Source organism: Pogonomyrmex barbatus, unplaced genomic scaffold (genome assembly GCF_055798465.1).
Source record: "Pogonomyrmex barbatus isolate J1 unplaced genomic scaffold, ASM5579846v1 scaffold4, whole genome shotgun sequence".
NCBI classification, from domain to species: Eukaryota; Metazoa; Arthropoda; class Insecta; order Hymenoptera; family Formicidae; genus Pogonomyrmex; species Pogonomyrmex barbatus.
In genome coordinates, this window is record NW_028297138.1 from 10,229,030 (window position 1) to 10,253,195 (window position 24,166).

Below are 24,166 nucleotides of genomic sequence, written 5' to 3' on the forward strand. Positions count from 1 at the left end.
TGGGAAAAAACTTCATGCCCTAGTTCCGCGATATCTTATCTAAACACAGCGAATTACAACGGTCTTAAAATATCTTTTAATTGAACAAAATTGGAGGTGCTCGTGGCATTATAGTGGATATACAGACGGAAAGGCAAAGCGAAGATAAATATTTGATTTGAAACGAGAAAGATCGAGCAGTCCAAAAATGAAAATGTACATTTCTTCACTTGACAAATTCATTTCGTGTTTCATAGTGACAATTACTCTAATGAAAATGGTAATTCAAATAAAAATTGTTAAAATGCATACAGATTGTGAAATTACTAATTTTATGTCGTTTCCTTTATCTCGTTCTAAACAATAAATGCTGTCAGATAACAATTTATAAATTTTTTTGCAATTCGTGATTTTCGATTTAACATGATTTTCTTGTGCAAGCATTAAAAATAAAAATATGGTATATTAATTATACCAAGTTAAATACTTCCGTATAGAATTTTTACGTTGATTGAAATCCGATATACTTTTATTAATATATTGCAAATGAATTTGCAAAGGAATTCTTCCGAAAGGAATACTTTTGAGGATATTTTGTGCGTGAATAGAACTACAAGAATGTCTTTTGTATATATTCATCTTCCTCGATTAAAGAACTCCTTGGGTGCATCCGGTTCAAACTGCTCCTGTGACTCTTAGCAAAATTACAGCGAGCATACAAAGCGAGGGAAGTTGCGATGGCGAAAGTATTTCATTTCTCGGATGGAAGTTTGCCTACTTCCTCTCTGCCTCCGGCGTGGAAGGGATATTATCCTGACGCGATCTATTAAAATTTTCGCTGGATTTTGTCAACCTCGATAGCAACTCTGAGAAAGAAGAAGAAAGAAGGGTCGGATCTTCGGGAATATGAAATTCAGCACAGCTGCTACATTCTCGCGAAAATTCATATTAATATCTCAACTATTTGATGTATTTTGAAATCTATAAAACCGCACATATCATACAAAAAAGAATAACGATTCTTATCACTATTCGGAATAGATTTGTTAGTATCCATAATTTTTTAAAATAATTATACAACTTAAAAATTTAACAAATTTTTAAATTAAATTTTAGAATATTTTTAGAATAGACAAAAGTAATGTTCTTTTGAAAAAGTTCTCGCAAATCGCAAATAAATGATTTACTACACTGTTAATTCATACAACTGCATTTCACAAAATTATAAGTGAATAACATACTGCGGGCAAAATTATCTCGGCGCCCGTATTCTTTTTGCGCATGAAAAAACATGTTATGGAGCGGGCTAAAAGCTTATTATAATCGCTATATATTATTAACCTATTCCCTTTGAATTTCGCTGCGGCAAGAAGTATGCGCGGGATTTTACTTCGACAAAATCAGTGAATAGGGATTGTGAGGAAAAGAAAAGTACATGAAAAGCGTGCCGTTATAGCTACTGCTGCTCGCGAGCAAATACGCAACTACCAACTCTTATAATCATCGTGCAAGGTAGAAAACGTGGAAGGCTTTGAGCTTTCGTCGACATCTATAAAACATAAAATTCGGCAAAAAATACCGGAAAACTCCCATTTCATTTCCATTGATTCTGCCTATTTAATATTCACTGGACTAATATTTACCATGCCAGAAGTAAGCTACAGATACGGACATAATTACGGATAACATTGTACGAAGAGGAAGTACAAGAAATTTAATAAGATTTTTCTAGATCTTGAATGATTCTTACTATTAATAAAATAACACGGAATAAATTATAGAGGAACATCTTATTTCTTGACTTCAATTTAGATAAAAAATAAATCTTTTCTTCTAAAATAGAATAAAATTTTTTCTTTTAAAATAGAATTCTCTTAAGTTTTCTGTGACAAACGTACTCGTAAAGAATCGCGGTAAATTTTAAAAAACCAAAAAGAATCGCTATGTCTAATGAATTTAAAAAAGATTCATAATATCTCATACGAACGCCTCATTATTATAAAATAAGTTTAATAAGATTTCAATGACGCACAGCGTCCAGAAAGAAATTTAAAGTTAATTTAAAAGTTAAAATCGATAAATCATGGCACGTTCCGCAAATGCTATAAGTAATCGGCGCGAATCTTACGAAACATAGTAACATACGGAAAGGTGTTACGAGCGACGGGAGAACGTACCGCAATTAAAGAGGCTGTCAATTGCAAAATGTATTAGCGAACAGAGGTGGTCGCGACGCCGCGTGCGCTTTGCGTTTAATCGAGTCTCTTTCGGCGGTAATCCGCGAGCCAAAACCGCGCGCTGGCGGAAAGCGGGTTGCAGACGGGGGAACGTGGCGAGAGGACGTGGTGAAGGAGGACGATATACGTGGGTGAATATACGAGGAGTTGAGGTGTACATAGGTGTGAGCGGAAGACGCGGGAGAGCGCGTCACGGACGACGTCCCGCTGAGGTTCCGCGTTACACGCAGGGCGGACGCAAAGCGGTGAGAGGCAGCGGGGGAGGGACGTGAGGAGAGCCGGTGGGGTGGACGGGCGTAATTACGTTTTGTCGCTCGTCGCCCGGATTTCCTTTGTTACATTAGCCGCTCCCCTGTCCTACGGCGCCCAGAGCCCTGGATACGACGTCGCCAGGAGACGAGAGCGCCGTTAATCTTTAACGACCTGAACACACCGGGATCGGCACGGCGAAAAGGGAGAGAAAGTGTCCGATCTCGGACGAACGGCGCACAGAAGGGTGCGACGAGAGGGCTTTGTAATCGAATCCCGCCATTTCCTCTCCTGTTTTTGGCGGCTGCCGTCGTAGACGATGCTGATCCAGTTTACGCGCGGTCAAAGCTGGCCGAGAAAGAATCCTGTTGCACGAGCGGTCCCTAAGTAGATTAGACGAGCGATACTTTTACTCATGGATACTTCAGTGAATATGCAACTACACAAGATAGCACGAGATCGCTGAGGTATTATATAACTAAAAATTTTTATTTAAATGTATCACCTAAAAATTTAATTATATTGGGAATTCCATCTACTTTTATCAGCTTCCTACTTAATTGGTATTGTTTGAAATTGCATTAGAAATTCTTTTTCGAAACTTTAAAATTTTGAACAGGATAGAAATTTAAAATTATGGTATTACTACGTTTTTTTTTTTTACGTAAACTTCGCTCCACGAGATGCACTAAGCGTATCTATCTACTCTTCGAGCAGACTTTAACTATCCAAAAAGAGTAAGTTCACCAACGGTGAACCAAACGATGTCTAACGTTGTTATTCAAGTGAAGCTTAGGGCAACGCGGAGTGCTGCGCGCGAAAGCGGCTTACGCTCAGCTAGATCACTCGACCGAATCGCGGCGATGGATCCAAAGGAGAGTGGTGTTACTCTTGGATACTTCGCTGTAATCCTCCCCGAAGAGCAGGATGGCGTGCGATGCGGGAAGGCGCGAAGATTCCGAGTTACGTCGTTCGTTAATGGATCGGTGGGCAAATTCTATCGATTCCGCCGCATTATCCCGCCCCGGGGTTGGCGTGTCTGCGGCGTTCAAGTCTATTAATTTCTCCCGTCGATGCTTTGACGACATGTGATGGCATTTATGTGTACATATATAAATACATATGTACACGCACGTACACACACAGGCGCGGATAGTTGGTAGCGTCGAGCGAGTGTAAAGAGAGAGAAAGGGTAATTCAGTGGATGGATGAAGCGGAGAGAGAGCCCAAGGCTGGCGGGACCAGTAATGGAAACAGAATGGGATAATTCCGCGAGCCGCGGACGGACGCGGTAATTGCGAATAATTGCATTGTCTTCGAGTCGTTCGCCCGAGTCCGTCTCTCTCTCTCTCTCTCTCGTTGCGCTCGTTCTCCCGCTTCTCTCTTTCATCCCGGGGATCCTCCCTTTCTTTCCACCCCGAAGCGCGCGCGCGCGCTCGCTCGCTCGCTTTCCAAGCTCGTTGAATTGCTTCGGTACGAATTGAGAGTCGCCTCGGTGGAAACTCTCTCATACCGATTAGGAAATCTCGTTCCGTCTTTCTGTCCACCAACGCGCGACGAGTCCGGTTTCCACCGCGGTTTAATGCCACGTGGAAATTACGCTCTGGTTGAAGAAACCGCCGAGTCTCTCCGAGCTAAAAGAGGTTGCTTCGTAATTGATTTCTTCGAATCGATATTATCGAGATACTCTATCTTTTTCCTACTTTGTCTTGCAATTATTATATCGTCGAATAATGATCATAATGATGATGATAAAATGCAGACAGACATCTATTTTATACTTGTACTTAAAAATGCATCGAAGAATATACATATACCAAAAATACAGGAATTTATCTATTTTCTCTTCTTGACCAAAAATTGGTCTATTAATTTAAAAACTGTAGACATTTCTCTTGATTATACTATCACCTGTTTCTTTCTTTTCCGCATTAAATTTGCAACGAGTGTTCTCGCAGGGACGAGACTCTGAAGAAAGATGGTGCCCCAACGACAGATTTTGCATTCCTACGTAAAGTGGTGGCACGTGCGAGGCGACACGACGGGATTTTGGATAATTCCGCGCACGCCTCCGGCGAGAAATAAATTTCCGACCGCGCGATCGAGACTACCGGGCAAAAAGAAAGGGGAAGCCTCCGAGAATATAGCGTTTTCGAGCGGAGGAAACTTGGTAAAGTACCTCTGATATGTTCGAAGTACAGCGGAGTCTCGCGTAGGATACCCTGAAAAGATTCTTCGAGCAAGCTCTCTCGCGTTCGTACATATTTTACATAGAGTGCCGCCGCATCCTGAGGATTCAAGCAGGGCAATGTGCTGAACAAACCGTTAAAATTCCAGCTATTTCTGCGCTTTTAGTTAACGTTGCCGCGCAACTCATCCTGCACATAATATCGCGATGCTATAAATATTCCGCTCGTGATTTAATTCAATTCAAAAGACAAGAGTAACGGATACATTTTCATAGCTCATTTTTTGTATTTTTTTTTCCTTTGTATTCCTCTCACGTATCGATTTAATACATAGCTGCTTCCTTCTTAATATTTCACACCGTAGCTGATCGATATCGAGATGAAATTAACGCGAGTGAAAATTTGACGAAGATAATTAACGCGAACTGCACGACACCCTCGCGCAATTTTCCATTCTCATTCGTGCGAATTGTGCCATTATTACGCCATGGATTCAACCACACGGACGTCATAAATAACCCCGGCGCAAACTAGCGCGCAAAACGAATACAATAACTCATTACGTAAATACATATTCATTAATTCAAACGCGGATCCAATAACTCGTTATCGCGCACATTATATATATATATATATCCGTAACATTTTCGCGATCTCCGATCTGCTTTGGCAAATTTGTTTCAAAATTCACTTTGCAGACGCGCGGTTTATATTTCTCATTACGTGTAAGTCCCGACGAACAAAGCGTGTCCTGCCTTAAACCGGTTGCACCAGTTGCTCGTTAATTCGCATCGCTGCGTCGCTGCCATCGTCATCGTCCTTGCCGTCCTCTCGTCGTCGTCGTCGTCGTCGTCGTCGTGTCCGACGAAAATTTTGCCTGTACGATCCGGCAGGTGCATTTTGCATGCACTCCGCATGGCAATTATATGACGTGGATGCGCCGCGACGCTTTAGTGTCCGCAGTCAGCGTCCGGCGGAAAAGGATCGTTCAATTTGGCCCCTCGGACCTTCATTCCCGCGAATAGAGACGGCGCCCAGAGAGCGGAGGCGCGCATATCCCCGCCGGCTAGAAGAGGGTGAAAGGACCTCTCTCTATCTCGACCATCTCCAGTTCGAGAATTTAACGTCCGCCCGTAAACTGGACGACGTGTCTAATTACCCGACGCAAAAGCCATCCTTTCCAGCGCGATACGACACAGCCCGTTCTGACCTCCGTTCTGATATTCCTCTCCGCTTCGAACGCGCGCGGGTCGCTTTTTGCATGCGCACCTGCGAATAATAATTTTATGCCAAGTACCTCTAGCGTGACCGTATCCAAATACGGATAAAATTCTTCCTGTTAATCAAATTGAATCGAGTCTCGAAAATTCCGTTAGAGCGCAGCGCGAAAATTGTGCATCCGCGAAATTTGCGAACTGTAAGATCCGCAAAATGAAATATATTACATCGCTTCTATTTCGGGAATACGCTATTATAAATTAGAATTTGACGCAATGTTGTTACCGTTCAATGCCAATCAATAGAACAATGGTATCATGATACCAGTAAACTATAGCCGGATTTAAAAATAGAACATAATACAATATCTGGCATAGCAGAGAGCTATTATTACGTGTTTTGTAATTCGAAATCGATGTTTTTCGCATAATCAAGCAAGATACGATGAAGAGGGACATTTCAATACATGAAATTGTGAGCGGTCATTATGAATGCTTTTAGAAAATAACTAATGGAGGGATTGTTTGCTTCGTCAGCTCGATACGCGAGTAGGCGATACAGGCCACGGGGGAACAACAACGTGAGCTGCAACACTATGGACGAACGAGCGTGGGCTTGATTGGTGTTCGGCACGAGCTGGCAAGGAATACTGGCAGGAACCGGAATGGCAACTTGCTAATGAGGGATATGTATCACTTTTCCGATAGGCGGGGCGGACGCAGATCGTCGCTACTGAATGGTTGGAACTGCAATCTGGGAACGCTGAATCGCTCCCGCGATCCAATGTACCGTGAATCGGGGGGAGGGGGATGGTAAATCACAATACAGCCATGACGCAGAGGAGACACTTGTCAGGGCGACCGATCCGCAACGAAGATGGATCTCTAATCGAGAGCGCGGGTTCCAGGGTTGTTTTGCTCCCTTTCTTTTTTTCCTTTTTACGCGCGTTTTAAAACTCGTGTATCACATCGTTAGAGAATACATGCATATTGATAAACGATAAAACAATAGTAATGAGAAAATTATGAGAGATTGACAACTATTGGATCAATTATCGGGGAACGATGGCATTGTTCGATTTAAATGTCATTGTCTGTCGTTGCGCACGTCCTCGCACGTTGGCACAACGGGCGCGTCTTCTCGCTAATTGATCGACTTTGTAATTACCATAACAATTATCATAATTAGCGAAGCGGACAGACCAGAGCGCGGTTATCTAGGGCTCTCGTGATTATCCCGCTGGAATTCGGGCTTAGACTGGCGCTTAAAGCTTCCGCCATTAGTTTAATGGCCGTTTAAATACCGGGCTTTAAATAATAGCACCTAGTAAGCGCAATAGGAGAAATGTAAACAATGGTTTGGTACGTCTTTGCAGAATAACCGTGCCTTTAAATGCACTGCGCTTCGTTTCCAAAAGATTAAGTGCAATAAATTTTATCATAAAAGACAAGATGTGTTATTTGCCTCGAAATAATCCGTGGGTAATAATTCTCGCAAGGTACATACATCCGTATAATTTTGTCACATTGATTTACATTGATTTATATAGTAGTAATAAAAACATCGCAAAAAAACTGTGATATAATGATGAGAATTAAGGATGTTGTAACAATAATTAACGTAATATAAATTTTATCTTTTTCAATCTTATTATAAGTTTGTAACTATTTTAAAATGCATTTATAAATGCATTCAAATGTATATATTTTTTTTTAATTAGAATCAATTACATTTTTCAGAAGTCTAATATAATTCTTTGCTATATTTCGCGATTTACTCGTATATCAGTAATACAGAAATTCTATTCCATTTCTAGCTGGTAGACAATTTTTTCGCACGATAGAAAACATTCGGATATTCTGACTTTCGATCGTACGAACGAGATACGCGCAACGAGAAACGTTGTCCAGTGCCATTCCTCTCAACCGTGCACAAGGGACGCTTCTATCCTGAAATTACCCGCACATAAAACCGCGTGCGACCGCGCGCGCGCGCGCTCCTCCATCGTGTAATAGAATTTACGGTGCCGGCACGTATATGTCGCCCGTACACTCGCGATACATCAAAAACACCGACGAAGATGTAGTACGCGATAACACGAAGCGGCAATTACTCTTCACTTTCCGCGAGGGTATCCCCTGCGCACTCGACGCGCGTTACAACCCCCCCCCCCTCTCGTTGCGTCACGTCCCTCCGCATATGTACGTGCGTGCATACGTTGCCTGCGTGCATGCGTGCGTTCGTGCATGCGTGCGTGCTCGACGATCGATCGATCTAAACAGGTTGGGCGTAACAGATGGAAAATCCGGTGAAAAGCGCGCGAGTTTCCACAATAAGCGGCACACGTAGGCGCGCGCACACAAACGCGATGCAGACGTCATTGTTCCAGCAGGGCCTTTTGTCAGTGAACGAATTACTCTTGCTGTTTAGACCCTTCCCACCTCTTTCATTTGCCCTGTTTTCACCCCCGGCCACCTCCGACGCGCGCTTTCTCCCTCGCCGCATCGCCCGCGCGACTCTTGATTCTCTTCCTCCGAGTCTACGTGCCTCATCGTCATCATGCCGCTTCCATCCGTCCACGGCAATCGCGGCGAGTCTTTTCACAATGGTCTACTTCGACAAAGATAATATGATTACGTAATTATCGCTTGTTTTGCGCGCCACTAATTAGCATCGGTTCGGCAAAATTCCGCGTGCCAGAATCCTTTTGACAAATCTTAAACCAAGATAACTCCTTTCATTGTATTATTAATAATTACTAGTACATCATTAATTTTGTTTTTTTTTTTTGCCAAGTTTATTAGCTGCACGTAAACGTATTCGATGTTTTAAATCGCTATTTTGTTTTTCCATTATACTTCATTATATTTATACATTATACTTGATTTTGATGAAAACGGACGAAATATTCGATACTATTCGCTTAGCTGTTCGCTTACTTTTATACTATTTAACGAACCGGTGAGTTAAGATCACGAACGAGTAAGCGCGATCCGTTTTATTTACGAGTTATTTAGAGAGATTCTCGAGATACTTTCACAGTACCGGGAAATTCAGGTTCATTTCGCTCGTTCGCGTGCGATATACAGAATCGTAAATTCGCACTCGCGCGATAGCGAGCGGGCTCGTTCGGCGCGAGAACGCTGTACAAAGAGACATAATTCCGCTCGTATATACGGCGACGGTAACAGCGACGTGCCTTTCGCGCGCCCTTTATTAGAGACCCTTCGTGCGAGCTTTTACGCGTTCCGAAAATCCTTCCGTCCGTATCACGCGAGCGCGAAGCGCGAGACGCGCCTCTCGCGCATGTTTTTCGCGACGGTTATGTCGCGGTGATAATTTCCGCAAGCGGAGATAAGTTTTACGCTTCACGCTTCCGCAGTCGCCGGCGCCGGCGCCTGCAAATGCGGCAGGTACGTCCCTTTTAGCTGCACTTTTTTATATTCTCTGCATTTTAAATACGCATTCACGATGTACAGAGGGAGATGTACGGTGGGAAGTACGCAAGCGTAGAAACTCGCCACTTTCCCGACCCCCTTGCGTTCCTCTCTTCTCTCCTACATTTGATACACCATGCGACTTTATTGTGTATTATAATTATATTTTACGCCTCACTTAGTTTCATTTATTTCTCGCCTCAAGAGGAAGAAGTGCTTTTTACATGGGAAAGGAATCTTGAGGTGGTGACGTGATTTTTAAATAAATCTTGGACAGCACGTAGAGATCTCGTTCGCAGTCACCCCGACGCAGAATCGTAACCCCGCGTACGCGCCCTTGCGCGAGATGGAAGGACGGCGGGAGCATAATTTGGCAAAGGTAGGTAACGCATAACTCCAGCCGGTATCTACCTGTCAGATAAGGCACGCCTCGTCGTATTCGGGTCGACGGTGGACGCAGAATTCGCTCGGTTCGTGGAGATGGGATTCTGTATCTGCCCTTCTATCGCTGTCTCCGTTTCTGTGCGTCCCTCATTTCTCTCCTCTCCCTCTGTTGCCTGTCTCAGCCCGTTCTCGCAATCCCAGCACGCTTATCGATATGCGCTTGTTCATGCCGCCGGCATACAGAACACTCTTCTCTCCCTCCCCCTCCGCTATAAAATCGTACGTACGCGTCTGATCGACGTGCGTCAAATATGATTAATTCCCGCACGGAATTAACTCTCGTCGATAAGCATCGGAATTGAGCCCCGGTTTGTGATTTTTTTTATCGTAAAAAAAAAAAAAAAGAAAGAAATAGCGATACAAGAGAAAAAAGCATTTTCTTCTCGTCGAGAAAGGCATTTTTTTCTTTTATTCTTCTCCATGTACACATCCATGTGCGTATGCGTGCGATGGAAGTTTCGTGCGTGTAAATCTCAGGGAAATTGTGCGGGACCGCCACCGACGGCAGACTCTTTTTATCATCCCCGTTGTACCGTGTAATATTTTACAAACATCGTTGCGCGCATATGCGACCGGTTCGCGTCCGTGCGCAGATCATAAAAATCGCAGATTGCGTCTGCATCGCTGTCCTTTTTTTGCCTCTAGTCGATGTTATTCCTTCCATTCTCCGCTTCCATTGCTCGCGCGGAGAAAATTCTACGCGTGTAAATTTCTTGAAGACTTGGCGCGAGGGGGGTGAGATTGGGACGCGCTCTCTTTTTATTCCGCAATAAATTTTATTCCAGGCGCAAACGTCACGCGATATCGAGGATTCTGCAAATATTATCGCGCGCGCCCGTCACAAGCGGGGGAAAATATTGATTGCAACGTGATGCGGACGTGAGTAAGCGAAAGGGTTGATTTCCGGTGAAAAATTACCAGCCTCGTATGCTATCCGCCGCGTATTTCCCGCGTAGTGAAAAAGCAGAATCGAGTGGAGATACAAACGCGAAAATATCGCGGAGTGAAATTGTTGTTGTCGGAAGTATAATATATATTCCGCGCATTCGCATAGTTAATAATAACGTGCGTGCACCATCGCGATGCTCCCCATATCCCAATCGATGTCGGAACTGATTACTGACTGATAATTATGCAGGGCGTCGTTTCTCGGATTAATGTAATCTTCGTATGCAAACGGAAAAGTGTTAAATCCTCATTCGATATTGTCAAACGCGAAATATCGCGGATCGGAAAGATTATTATGCGTTATCCGTTTGTTCGACGACTATAGTACGGTGTCATCATGCCAAAAGCATGCTGGACTGCGAACGCCCAGTTGTAGTATACAAGAATCGCATCGCGAATTTCACACCGGACATTATCAAAATAATGGTAATTGATAATGGGATTTTGAAACCTTGTTCATAAGCAATACTGTAAAATAATTAAATTACAATTAGCGCGCTCATTTGATGCCGAATATAATGGTTTTCATGTGGGCAGCAAGAGAGAGAGAGAGAGAGAGAGAGAGAGAGAGAGAGAGAGAGAGAGAGAGAGAAGAACAGAGAAATGCGAAGCTCCCCTTTAATCTTTCTCTTTCTCTCTGTCATCCTTTCTATCTCATCTTCTCTCTCTGACATCTCCTCTATATTAGCTATCGGTATTATCAACGCGCCGAGTGGTCCACGTGTAAAATTACATTCGCATGCCTAATCGAGGAATAACTGGATATAATTAATTTCAGCTCGTGAAGTTAATCCTTTTCAATGGCATTAAACAGTCAAAAATATTCCGCACGCGTCGTTCAAAAATAGCCATTAAATTGTTGTAATATTCTGTAATTTAGAGTGATTCATCACTTTTAATAATTGCTTGTTTTGTATTATCTTTTTAATGATACTGCTCTGCTGCGCAATATATTTCCACTGATTTTAAATACATGTTATGAAAAGATATTGGTAATTTATATCTTGTTATTTATGAAAAATAATATTATAAAGCGCTTATTCTAAATCAATTAACAATATAACAATAATTTATTAACCACAAGCTGTGCATGTCGTTTATCTTTATGATATGTTAAACATCATAACACTTTTTATCGCATTTTTTTAAATCATCCGTTCTTTCGAATAATTCGCGAAACAATGTTGGAAATTAGGATAATATCGCTCGTGATTTCTTTCTCCCTTTTCCCATCAATGTTCTGTTTATCCGTAAAAAAACAGCGAGTTAACTGCGAGTAGAGTATCTGACTTTATCGTTTTGTTCGATGATACCGCGAATTACCTGAAGGGAAAATCGATAGAGATAATTCGGCGAGTACTGCTGTGAGTACTGATGATGTTGGCTCTGGTACTGATGATGATGTCCGTAGTACGGTTGTTGTTGCTGATATGGCTGCTGCTGCTGGTGCTGGTGCGGCTGCTGCTGGCATTGCTGTTGCTGCTGTTGGCGTTGATGATGATGATGATCATGGTGATGCTGATGATGATGATGATACCAGCCATTATTGTATCCATCCATGTCATGTACCGAAGTCACGCTTTATCGGCTCGAACGCGTCCGCGATGCGACGCAAAAAACGGAACGGCACATACACAGACGGCAAACATATCAATCATCTATCGGTAGGGCGCGATTCACCGTTCGTGTCTGGGGAGCGTTATCGGACGCGGCATCCGCGGCATTTCCGCGCGGAATCCGCGGTGTCTTTCGGTATTATAGCAATAAAGCACGCGAGTGACTTTAATGGCGGCCGGAGGACGTGGATTCGCGAAATAGGTTGGATTTTTCGACGGATCTTTTGTTGGACGTTGTTCCGGGAAAATATTAGACGTCATTAATCATTTCGGCGTTTCGATCGGCGAATCGTGACGGTTAATTCGCCTGAAATTCAACGGGAGTGAAGTCTCATTAGCGATTGTCGAATCTCCGAACTTCTCTCTTCAACTGCGGCGCGTATAAAAATGGGATCCCCGTAATCGGGGCCGCGCAAACCGAACGCTGATGGTGCCTTGCACTTCCGGCGCAACTAGATTCGCAATTGCACTCTAGCTGATGACGACAAGCCAACTAACTCGCGATGAGAAATTCGGCGAAATTGCGATGAGAGAGCTGCTGGTGGTCTTCCTCCCCACTCCAACTTCGTCTCCAATGTGGCATTTTATTATTTCTCCTTTACGTGCCCTCGTGTCCAGTCCTCTCTTCTTCTCGCGCCGAACCGGTCGGTTCCGCGAGTTTTTGTTCTCGCAGGGGGTCGTTGGGAAAAGCTGGCGTGCATGAGGAAGAAAAAGGGTTACCGACACGTTCTCGACGAGGTCGGGGAATTCCTTTCGCGCCCGAAAACCTGCCAGTACTTCCTTTTCCTGATGGTAGTTATTACGGCGCGGCTCATCCTCCCCGCTCGCGGAATTATGCATGCCGAATTGAATCCTTGAGGAACGGGGGACATAGCCTCGGGGATGAATTAGGTTGCCAGTAACTTTTAAATCGCCGGGGCAACGACCAGCCGCGGCTCCCAAGAATTTTTCAAAACTATAGGAATGTAGAAATATGCGGAAACCGGGTTAATAACCGTGTTCTCAAATGAAACTTTAGCTGCTATAAAATTTCTACGATATTAATTTGAAAAAGATATGCGGAATAATATTTATATAATAATTTCGGATGGTTTTACCATGGGAATAATGTTATCGGAAAAAAGAGGTAAAATCTATTAGAACATCAAATGAGTTTTCCATATCGTTAGAAATATTTTCAACAGAACTCGTGAATAAAATAACTTTCGAGACGTAAGTTTCTTGAAGATGAGAATATCACGCGTGAAAGAAAGGAAACGTAGAGTGAATCCCGTGACCAGAACCGGAACAAGAGAAAGAAAAATCGACATTGTTATTTGTCTTTCTAGACGACATCTACCGAACGTTACACATGCAACAATGTCGCCTGCTATTGACGTTTTTAGTTTCTTTCCGTCCTACCCTACGATCTCTCTGGTTCATGTGTAAACAGGTTATTCGGGGGATAGTAATCGGGGTTGGTGTCCCATGGGGGTCGCTATTGGAAAGAGTTGAAGGAAGGGTAGTATGAGGATAGTGGATTTTTCGGACTAGCAGATCTCTTCTCTTTCGTCATGTCAAAGGGATAAATCTAATAACGTCTAGAAATATTTGCAATTGTGAAAACAGGCGGAATCGGTTACAGATTTAAATATTATTGGACGAAATATATTACATATCTATATTCATATATCTAATAGATATATATGTGATATCTATTTTGTTCAAAAAATACGATAGATATTATTATTTTACGACAGATATTATTATTATTAATTTACCGCTGCTGAAAAATGTACTATGACTATGATGTGCATGTATATGTATCACATATAATAATTTATGGAGTAATTACAGTAATTACATTTCGGTAATTTATTCAACAAGTAATCTAGACGCGGTACAAGAAGCGTTAATTAATCGTCGTAAATAGTTGGGAACTGTTCAGATGATATTGCTAATTAGCTAAAAACTAGCTAAAATGCGCGGAACTTTGAAAGCATTTTGAACTTTGTATTAATTGCCATACAATAACTTTCGTTCCATGCGGATAAGCCACCAGGAACATCGCTACGCATATATTAATACCAATTAAGAAAAAAGAACATCCCCTCTCGAAAAATATAGTAATCGAACGATGTTCAAGAAGCTGACGTCAACGTTCTCGACCTAGTTCCTTTCGATCGGCTGGTTTCCGCGGCAGTCGCGCAGCGCGTGATGGAAGACATATCGGGAAATTCGCGATTAAGAGGGGAAGTAGCTGAATGGGGGCCTCGCTGCTCGAGGGGATGGAAGCCGCGTATGTGCGAGCGCTCAAGAAGGTGGAACGAAAAATTCAAAGCTCTCTTGCACGGGGAAAATCGCGCGCGCGAGCGAGCGAGCGAACGAACGAACGAGCTTCGAGGCTCGGGAGAAATTGAAAATCGTCAAGTGCGACACGCTCTCGCGCCTCCCATCGCCGCGTATCCCGAACAGTATTCGCGAGCGTATTCGCCGCGGCAAAAACAGCTGGAGTGGACGAAGTGTAAGCACCGTGCGAGTATGATTATCATTGCGTGCGCGTGTTTGAAGAACGTTTCGTTGCGCGCGAAACGTCCATAACAAAATGCGTGATCGAAATGACGAGTATTGTATCTGTAGTGTCATTAACAACAACGGTCTACGACTAAAATATTATCTAAATTACCGTTTTATACGTGACGTAACTGTGTCGCAAAATATTATTTTCTTGCTTGCCTCTGACCATTCAGTCAAGTTATGCACGAAATACAACAACTTCAATTTCTTATATCCAACATTGCTTCTTGATATATAAAAAAGTATAATTAAAAGATGTGAAAAATATCCCGATGAAAATATATTTAAATGTAACTGTTAAATCTTTTACGATTTTTTTTTCGAAATATAAATGTATCGTAGTTGATTGAGAGACAGTCACGAATCAAATCGTTGCGATGTTTATTTTTCCTGACGTTGTAGGCCAATTAAATGTTCCGCGCGCATACAAACGTCGTTCGCTAACGCGTAAATGGAGAAATGCCTCGGCCACCTGCAATTGTAATTTCTCAGTGCTCTTTGTGCGTCATTAGCTATCGTGGATCATTGCGGTCTCTCTCTCTCTCTCTCTCTCTCTCTCTCATGCGCACGTATATTTTTTTCACTATAAACGTCACTACTATTAGGCTGGTACACAATTTTCCTCAGTTTTCCGTGAACTAATTAAGGCCGCGTAGACACCTTCTGTTTGCTGCGGTTTTGATCTCGCGTGAGCTTTTACAGACGCCACAAGTCAATTTCTCCTACAGGGGCTCTTCGTTCGATCGCGGACGCCGAGACGGAAGTTAACGATACGCAAACTATCGGGACAGCTCGAGGGTGACTGTTATTGGCAACCCGCCAGAAGAAATCGCAAATGTCAGATCAAACTGGATGTTGACATATCTTATTTTGATCAAAGACGTAATGAAACTTTGCGTTACGTTATAATTTATCGAAATCGCAATTTTATTTTCTAGAAAAAATATAATTGATATTTATAACAAACACTGTCTACTTTCAAATGACGTACTTCTAACTTTCGTACGTTCTGTACGTTCCATAATTTATGTAAATATTGTACTTGGTTTCATTTTGAGAACTCATTAATGTCACTGTACACAATATCGAAATTTTTTTTAATACTGCAATTTCAATAAGCACTTATTTCATTTGTTTCTTTGCCATGTCTTTTTCATCCTTAATTTCACTCTGGATATCCGATATTGAGTAATTGCACAATCGTGGATGCTATTAACGTTTTCAATGCTCGTTCTGCAGCTGCGATTGACATTAAATCAACGCTTTTCAGAGCGCAAATTCATATCGTTGTTACGACGTCAAACGTTACGATAGATCGTGCGTTTCTCTTTTCTTGCTGGCGGTCTTAATAAAATTTTCATCGCGAATCAACGGAGTTACGCCAAGTTCGCGGTCGATTCTGGCATCGACAGGGGGATTTTTCTTTTCTTTTCTTTTTTTTTTTTAAGCGCGAAATAATTGTATTTACGTGTAACGAGGGCAACGTGCTCGCGGTGCGCGTGATTCGGGCGAAATTGAAAAATCACTCGGGCGTTCGGCGAGGAAATGAGTCCGCCTTTGTCGCGCCAAACGTGACATGTTAAAAACTACCAAAATTAAATCGACCAAATGCGAAATGCGAACTCGCGACTTTAATACGCGCGTCGCACGCGATAATCCAAGGGCGTTCCGCTCCGCTTCGCGACACGCGCCGATGGCGCGTAGGAAACGGCCGTGCAGATTAAAGGGACCTTTATAGGATCTCGGTGTGCTGGCATGCACGCACGCGTGTGCACGCGTGTGCGCGTGTTCACGTGCACGCCGACGTGAATTCGAAATGGAGATAATTACGTGCGCGAGTTTGTAACGAGTCCATAAAGCGTCGGGCCGTACTAGAATTGGTCGAACTTATTGATCGGGCGTGCGCACGCTCGCTTTTTATCCCTTTCCCCTCAGCCCTCCGACCCCCTCGCCCTCCCCCTTCCCCCCCCCCGGGCTCGTTCGTCGTTAATTCCACTTTGAATAAATATGAATTCGCGCGGGGTCTCGCGCGCTAACCCCGGGTATCCCCTTTTTATTTCCGCGCCGCCTTCTCAACTCGCGCGCGCAAGAGAACGCAATTAACCGCTGACAATTCTGCGAGATCACCCCCATTATGTAAAGAGCGTGAACTTGTCTCGCGGACGCGATCCGCATAATCGCGATATCGAGTGGTGTCGCGAGAAGGCGACAGGTGACACCGGTTTTGTATTGCTAATTTATTCCGCTTGTACGACTCCGTTAGTTTCATTTTTTTTTTTTTATTTAGGTAACATTTATAAAAGTTACTTAGGGTGAGGGAAAGAGATTTCGATCATGTAAAATGTTTCATCGTTTGTGCGTTTCGAATAAATCGAACGTCACAGGATTGTTTGCATAAATAATTACGTCCACTTGTTAATGTAAATGTTGAAGCAACCGATTAATATAAACGGCTGTCTCTTTATTTTCAATGCACTCTTATCTTCATCCATGTAGCGTATTGTTTTAACAAACACGCGGGTCGCAGATATTTCAAATAAAATGCAATTGTGTCAGAGTTTACTGAAAAAATTAAGAGAATAGATTTTGAAATTACATTTCTGTATTGAACAAATTTGTTATTTTAGATAGAGGATTTTGAATCAGGAATTGTACATTTTTCAATAGGGGATTCGCGAGGCAAGAGGACGTTTAAGAAGAAATAATTTTTGCGTCACAAAACATTGCAAATTGTTAGACACTAATGAATAATCTTCAGAAAGAAGAAGGAGCGAAATCGGAGACTTTGCCAAAAATTTATGGAGATAGTATACTCTCGCGAGGTACTTTGAAAGTCTTTGAAAGCGCACCTGAAAGCTTTCCCTCGCTTGCTGTAAATGTCTTCTCTAGTCTAACCCACTAATTAGCATCTCAACACGCTACTACTCTTCAGTCATGGGCAATGGTAGCTTTGGCGCTACTTTGCAATTATAATGATTGTCAAAGTGCATTATATCTTAAGGCATCGCCATGAAAGAGGGTATTAGAATTGTGTATCTCGCAGTGTATCGCGGTTTTATGCCGGACTTCTCGATAAGCTCCGAATGAATCGTTTACGTTGGTTTCCATTACTTACGTCATTAATGACGTGAAACTGCAATGAATAGGAAACAGTAGATATCGTGAAATATTTATTGCGGCTATTACGATAAAATTACGATTCTCTTGAAACGAGTTTATAGATAAATGTTTCTTTGCACTAACGATCTTAACAGATTAAAGTCACGTTTAGCGATTCGTGCTTCTTTTAGGTTTAATTTATAATTGTATTTGCAAAAGAAAATTTAGTTAGTCTAAGCTTTAACTTTAAGTATCGAAATTAATTTTAAATAAACAATATCAAGAAAAACTAAAAATAGAAGAAAAATAAAATTGTTTTTAAAATTTTATATCTAGATTAGTCTCTTATTATCCAATACATGCTCAGAAATATATTATAATTTGCATTTCCTTTGTGTACTACATCAAGTTATTTTTTTTTTTACATTTATGATATATTCGGAATATCGTTCACCATCGAGAAATTACCGAGGTGTGTTCTGTGTTTTTCATTTCTTCAAAGATTTTTCCTTTTCACCTCCTCCCGGTTTCCCTCATCGCGCGCTCGCGCCACTGAAAGCAACCTGCCAATTAATTTCTACCTCTCCTGTCCGTTATACGCATACTTTGAATAACTGGAGACACGGTAGGTTACTGCAATTGGATACTAGTATTCACTTTCAAGAGTATTCTCGCCGCGCTTTGTAGCCACTCTCACGTTCTGCTCTCCGTTTATGCAAGTCGTAACCCTCTCGGTCCCCCTTATCTGACTCTCCTCCTTCTCGTTCTCCGTCTCAATATAATGTAACTAGGAAACGGATACGTCATTTCGACTCGCGAATAAGGACATCTCAAGACCGCGAAACGATTCACAACCCTGGGTGAAGTTTGTAATTTGGATGCCTAATTAGTGAATTGATAAGCTGCTTACATAGAGAGAGGGAAGACATGTGCATAAAGTGCGCCGTATCACGTGATTGTGATAATATCCAATGCGCTTGTGCCGCGTAAATGGAGTCAAATTATTGACGTATGGATGTTTGGTATATTATTATCGTTGCAAAGCGAGGCGATGTAAAATTTTCTTTGGCACACTTTAAAGTCCGGGCAACAACAAAGAAATCTTGTCGATATTACGTATTTTACGCCGGAATCAAAGCATGAAAGCAATTTCGCTCTTTTGTTTCTCAAATTTCATAAACTAAATATAACTGAAAGGTATGGCGCAACCTTTTAGAATCGACCTTTTAGAATTTTTAATAAAAAATTTTAATGAAAATATAATTCTTTTAACTCAAACATTAATTTTTTAAATTAAATAATAGATTAAACCATTGTTATACAAAACCTTCTAGCTGAACATCAAAAATTTAGATTAAAAAAAAAAACTTTAATAATGCACCATTTAATTTAAATTTATGCTTTTTTTAATCATTTTATTTTTTTCCGTATTTTTTCCTCTCGCCTGCGATATCGCTTCCATTTTATACAAATTAATTATTCTGATTGCAGACTGTCGCATTTTCTTTCTACGAGAAGGTATAACATTTTCTATTGTACACTTCTTTTAGGTCGGCGATAGACGACGAGGGTTGTGTATGTCGTGAAATTTCACAAAGATCCGGACATCGATCCTCTCTCGAGTGGCGGTGCTGACGTAAAAGCGCGTGGCAACATCGTCAGGGCGGACCGGCGGAATAAAGTTTATACACCGTGCCGCGGGATTATAGCGCCGATAGAAGCAGGATTCTTGCGATAACTCGGTTCGTCGCGTATCGCGAGCAAACACGGCGGTGAATTGAACGGAGGCGCGCCAAGTATTTTCCAATTACATCTTCCATTAACGATCCTGCCGCGTGTACGCGGCGTCCGTCGGCGACGGTCGATCGAAGAATTCTGCACGCCATGGAAAATTCGCCACCGGCACCGTATATACATTATTAATTAATCTAGATAGGAATGTCTCGCGCGCGCCGTTGTAATATCGCCACTTCGAACTCGGAAGCAATATTGTATGACGCGGAAGACGGAAAAAAAAAAGATATCGATGGGATGAGACGACAAGGATGCATCTTGATGGGAAAACTAATTTAACGAAAATGCGAAGATCGCCTATGTTGAGTTATGATGTCAGCAGCAACTAGATAAACGGGAAAGTTTATTGCGTTTAAGGAGGTATTTGTTCGCCGGATTGAAGTTCGATAAATACTAATGTAGCATACGATGATTAAAAAGATAAACTTATGTAAATGATTCGACGGTTTTTATTATCTAAATCTATTCAAAAAATAACCGTCTGAGAAAATGTGTATGTGTTTTCATCTAAAGCCAAAATGAACGGCAACGGTTTTTCTTGACCCGGAGACAGGAAAAGAAACGAGGTCGCCGCGATGTCGCATTAGCATTTTTGGTATGGTTTAAAATTTAAATCCCCGTGTCGGCGAATCGCGGAAGGAACAACGGAAGGACGAGTCAGGAAGCGCCGGGCGTTGTCCATTTAAAAAGCCCTTCGCGCAATGTCTCACAACCCCGCGTCGCGGCTGAAGCACGCGCGCGCGGCCAAACAGACGGATCGTACGTCGTATGAGAAGCCACGAGGAAGAGAGGCGAGTGTGGCGAGGAAAGAAAACCGAAAGAATGGAAAGAAAGAAAAGAGGCGACGCGCGAAAAAGGCGCGAAACGTGGCCAACAGGCAGCTGCTCGTCCCGATCGACGGGTTCACGCACATAAAACCAACAATAAAATTTGGAACACGGGAAGGAGGCCGCGCGTGCCCGTGATTTTTCAAGGCCGTCAAGAAGATCTTCCAACGTACGAAGAGACATGAGGAAGATCGCGATTGCGACGCGGTGACGATTGGTTCGGAAAGCGAAATTTTTCGAATCGCTCGATCGTCATTGGCGAACGTGACAGTCGCTGGGGGGTCGAGAGATACGCCGAGGCACACGCTGGGGGTCCCTCGTTCGATTCGCTGGGGGTCTCTTTAGGAGCGGAAGGGCCGCTAGAAATTCTTTCGTGTAACGGGGTGGACGTGACACCGGTCGAGCGGGTTCAACGGTGGGAAGATACGTTGTGGAAAGCGCGTCCACGATCGCACCCTTGAGGATTTTCGGGACCTGCTTCTCTTCCTTTCTCTCTCTCTCTCTCTCTCTCTCTCTCTCTCTCTCTCTCTCTCTCTCTCTCCCGTTTTCCCGCTTCGCCCTTGCAAGAGGGGCCCGAGGGGAGGACGGGGACATACCGACCCCTGCGAAGCGACCGGACGGAAGACGCCGTTGATGATGGGTTATTTAAACGGGGCATTGAATTTTTACTTCCGCCGTGAAGAACGTCACTTTCTCCCTCTCTGGTCCTCTCTTCCGAAAGAAAGAACGAACCGGCGCACCTTGTCTCGAACCTCGTCTTGGGCCCCGTCGCAACATCGCGCTGGATTTATTAAAGCAGTCATATTTTATGAAAAGCGCTCGGTAGCGCGTGTTTTCTCTCTCTCTCTCTCTCTCTCTTTCTTTCTCTCGTTCTCTCTTTCTCTTTCCGTATTACGGCATCAAAGGCCACGCGGCGCTGCTCGGTTTTGTGTTACGCCGCGCTAAAATTTATCTCCGCGACTCTCTTGCGTTTATTAATGGAAACGGCGGTAGTGCGCGAGCGCTACGGACGGTCGTGTAATATTTGACGAGGGTACCAACATCTCCGCGGACGCGCACCAACAGCAGCTCGCTAGATAAATATTTCTCGTGAATTCTTCGCTCGAATATAACGCCACGTGCTATGCCATTTCAGGAATTTTCGTGCATTCTCCGCGACGTTTCACTTGAGTTTAGAGCGCACGAGTACGCGAGCCATCTACAAATTTAGTTTTCTTCCGTTTTAAATCTTTCTCAAACAACTATTTGAATAAAAGAAATGTAATTCGAAAACGTGTAAATTTACATAAATAATTTTCAAATAATTAATTTCGTTTCATCGATCCTACATTAAGCATTCTGAATCCCTTCGGTATATTTTTCTCAAGTTTTACAACAACCGTTCTACGATTAAAAAGCATGCTATTCGCTCTCGAATCTCTTTGCCATCAACCTTCGAATAAACCTCTCCTTCGAGAACTCACGTTTAATCAACAACAACATTGTCAGATATACGAGTTTAGTAGCGAACTAGCGCGGCGCTTCCTCGTAACGGCCGATTAAAGTCGGGGTAATTCGTTTCGTTTAATCACGGTGATAAGCCGCGGTTGTAGCGCGCGCGTTCGCGGGAGAAAAGGGCCGCCACCGCCGCCACCGCCGCCGCGCCGGGTGGTAAAAGAGAAACATCGGAAGTGAGCGAATTGAGAGCGCACTTGAGTTTACCGGCGGGAAATGGGCCGGTGCATGCTCGCACAGTAATGGGAAAGGCGACAGATGCGAACGGCGGCAGTTTCGCGATGAAACTATCGTGTCGTATAAAGGGGTGAGCCGCTGTTGCTTCCGTCGCTGCTGCCAGCGTCCGGGGAGGGAGGGGGGGGTGGAACAGACGCGGGATAGTAGCCTGCAACCGACGACATAAACTTACGATAGCGCAAACGACCGCGACAGCGGCGGGGGTCGGGCCAGGAGACCAAGGGTGGTTCCTCACTCGTCCGACCCGGGGTTTATTCGCGACGGCATTTGTACGCGCGCCTCGGTTTCCGGTGGCGTAACGACCGGCCGTAATTCTTATTTGCGCGGCCGCGTAAAATGTGTGTGTTTTGTTCAGACGGCCGAATGTCTTCTCCCGGAGGGGAAAGAAATCAGCAGTTACGCGTGGCCGTCCCATCTCACGGCGACAACGATTTTACACCTTCGCGAACAAATTCCACTTAGTCCTCGCTCTGCTTTAAAATTCTAATTCAATTCGGACGCGACGCGTTGTAAATGGCGAATGTAAATTCACACACCGACGAAGGGTTGCGTTCCTCGTCGTCGTATCTTTAGTTGAATAACGAGACACACCGACTTTCAATTCAACCCGGACTTACTTCCGCGATATTTTTCTTCACTTCTGTTCGTTAACTTTGTATAATTTTTCATCGTAATATTATTACATTATGTTGCATTTCTGATATTACGACTAGATTAATCGTTGATTTTGCATATTATTTTTCTTGCATTTTATTTTTGATGAATGCAGGAAAGATAGAAAACGTATTAAATGTATATTGAAGGATTAAAATAGCTCCTTGTACTTCTAAAGACGGCTTCGAGCAGCCATGTAAAAATTTCATTTAAGGGTTAACGAAACATCACCAACTTTCACTTAAGTATTACGCGAACTTGACTATATCACAGCCGCCCGCAGAATAACGAGCGGCGTACCAACGATCTTTCATAATTGAGGAGCTCAACTTTTAGACTTCCGCCAACCGCAATTTCGCGAAGATACAGATTACATCCTTCCAGAGTTACCTGTTAAATTACTTACGCCGCAGTGAAGGCGCCGAGACGTAATACTATCGTTATCGCTACTTCGGTGTAACTACCTGTTTCTGTATTTTCCTTTCAGTGGTATGATAAATGCGTTGCCGTTCGACGTAAATCAAACCAAATTCCTGTCAAGCATAATAGCATCGGAATTTAATAATAGCCAGGGCACTCCCCGACTTTCGAAGCCACCTATAAAACGCGAACACTTCGCGAAGTTTCCACGTTCGATGCGGATTACTCTGCCACTCGTTACATTTCCTCGATTATCGTTATACGAAAGCATCGGACGATATATCGGATCATATTAATTTCAGGACTCCTTGTTACGGCCAAACTTTCTTTTACGATCGGGACGCACGACCGTCTCGTCGAATTGCCTGCCAAGTTTATTACGAGTCGTCTTGGTGGATGCACGACGCGACACATCTTCGTCAACTATTTCGCATGGCGCGCATTATTTATTATTATCATCGATAATTTATCAAGAAGGGAAAACTTTCAATGCCGTTCTCCCCAATCCGTCTCGAATTCTCCACCAGAGAGTATCGGTAGAGAGCCCATACATATTAACGATATTTATTCGATCCAACAGCCACCTTTTATCTGTCCTTCCTATTTGTTACAGAATTCGAGAATTCTCCTTTCCCAAATATTTTTTAAGGAATTTTATCTGAAAAGAAAAATAAAAAAAGAAAGAGGAAAAGCATACGCTGTAAAAATTTGCGCTCAGCGTTTTGGGCGAACGTCACCTATTTCCGCTTATTCGGAGAACATACATTT

General features: G+C 43.0%; 2 protein-coding genes across 10 annotated transcripts in view; both read right to left on the reverse strand.

Moving 5' to 3' along the window:
- The window catches only part of LOC105423600 (uncharacterized), a 383,169-nt gene that overhangs the window by 38,982 nt on the left and 320,021 nt on the right, over window positions 1-24,166 (reverse strand). The window lies entirely within an intron of this gene.
- On the reverse strand, window positions 6,795-22,734 carry LOC148935789 (uncharacterized). The gene has a single exon (XM_089081019.1). It carries the CDS (start codon window positions 12,259-12,261, stop codon window positions 11,968-11,970), a length of 294 nt encoding a protein of 97 aa, XP_088937145.1. The 5' UTR covers window positions 12,262-22,734; the 3' UTR covers window positions 6,795-11,967.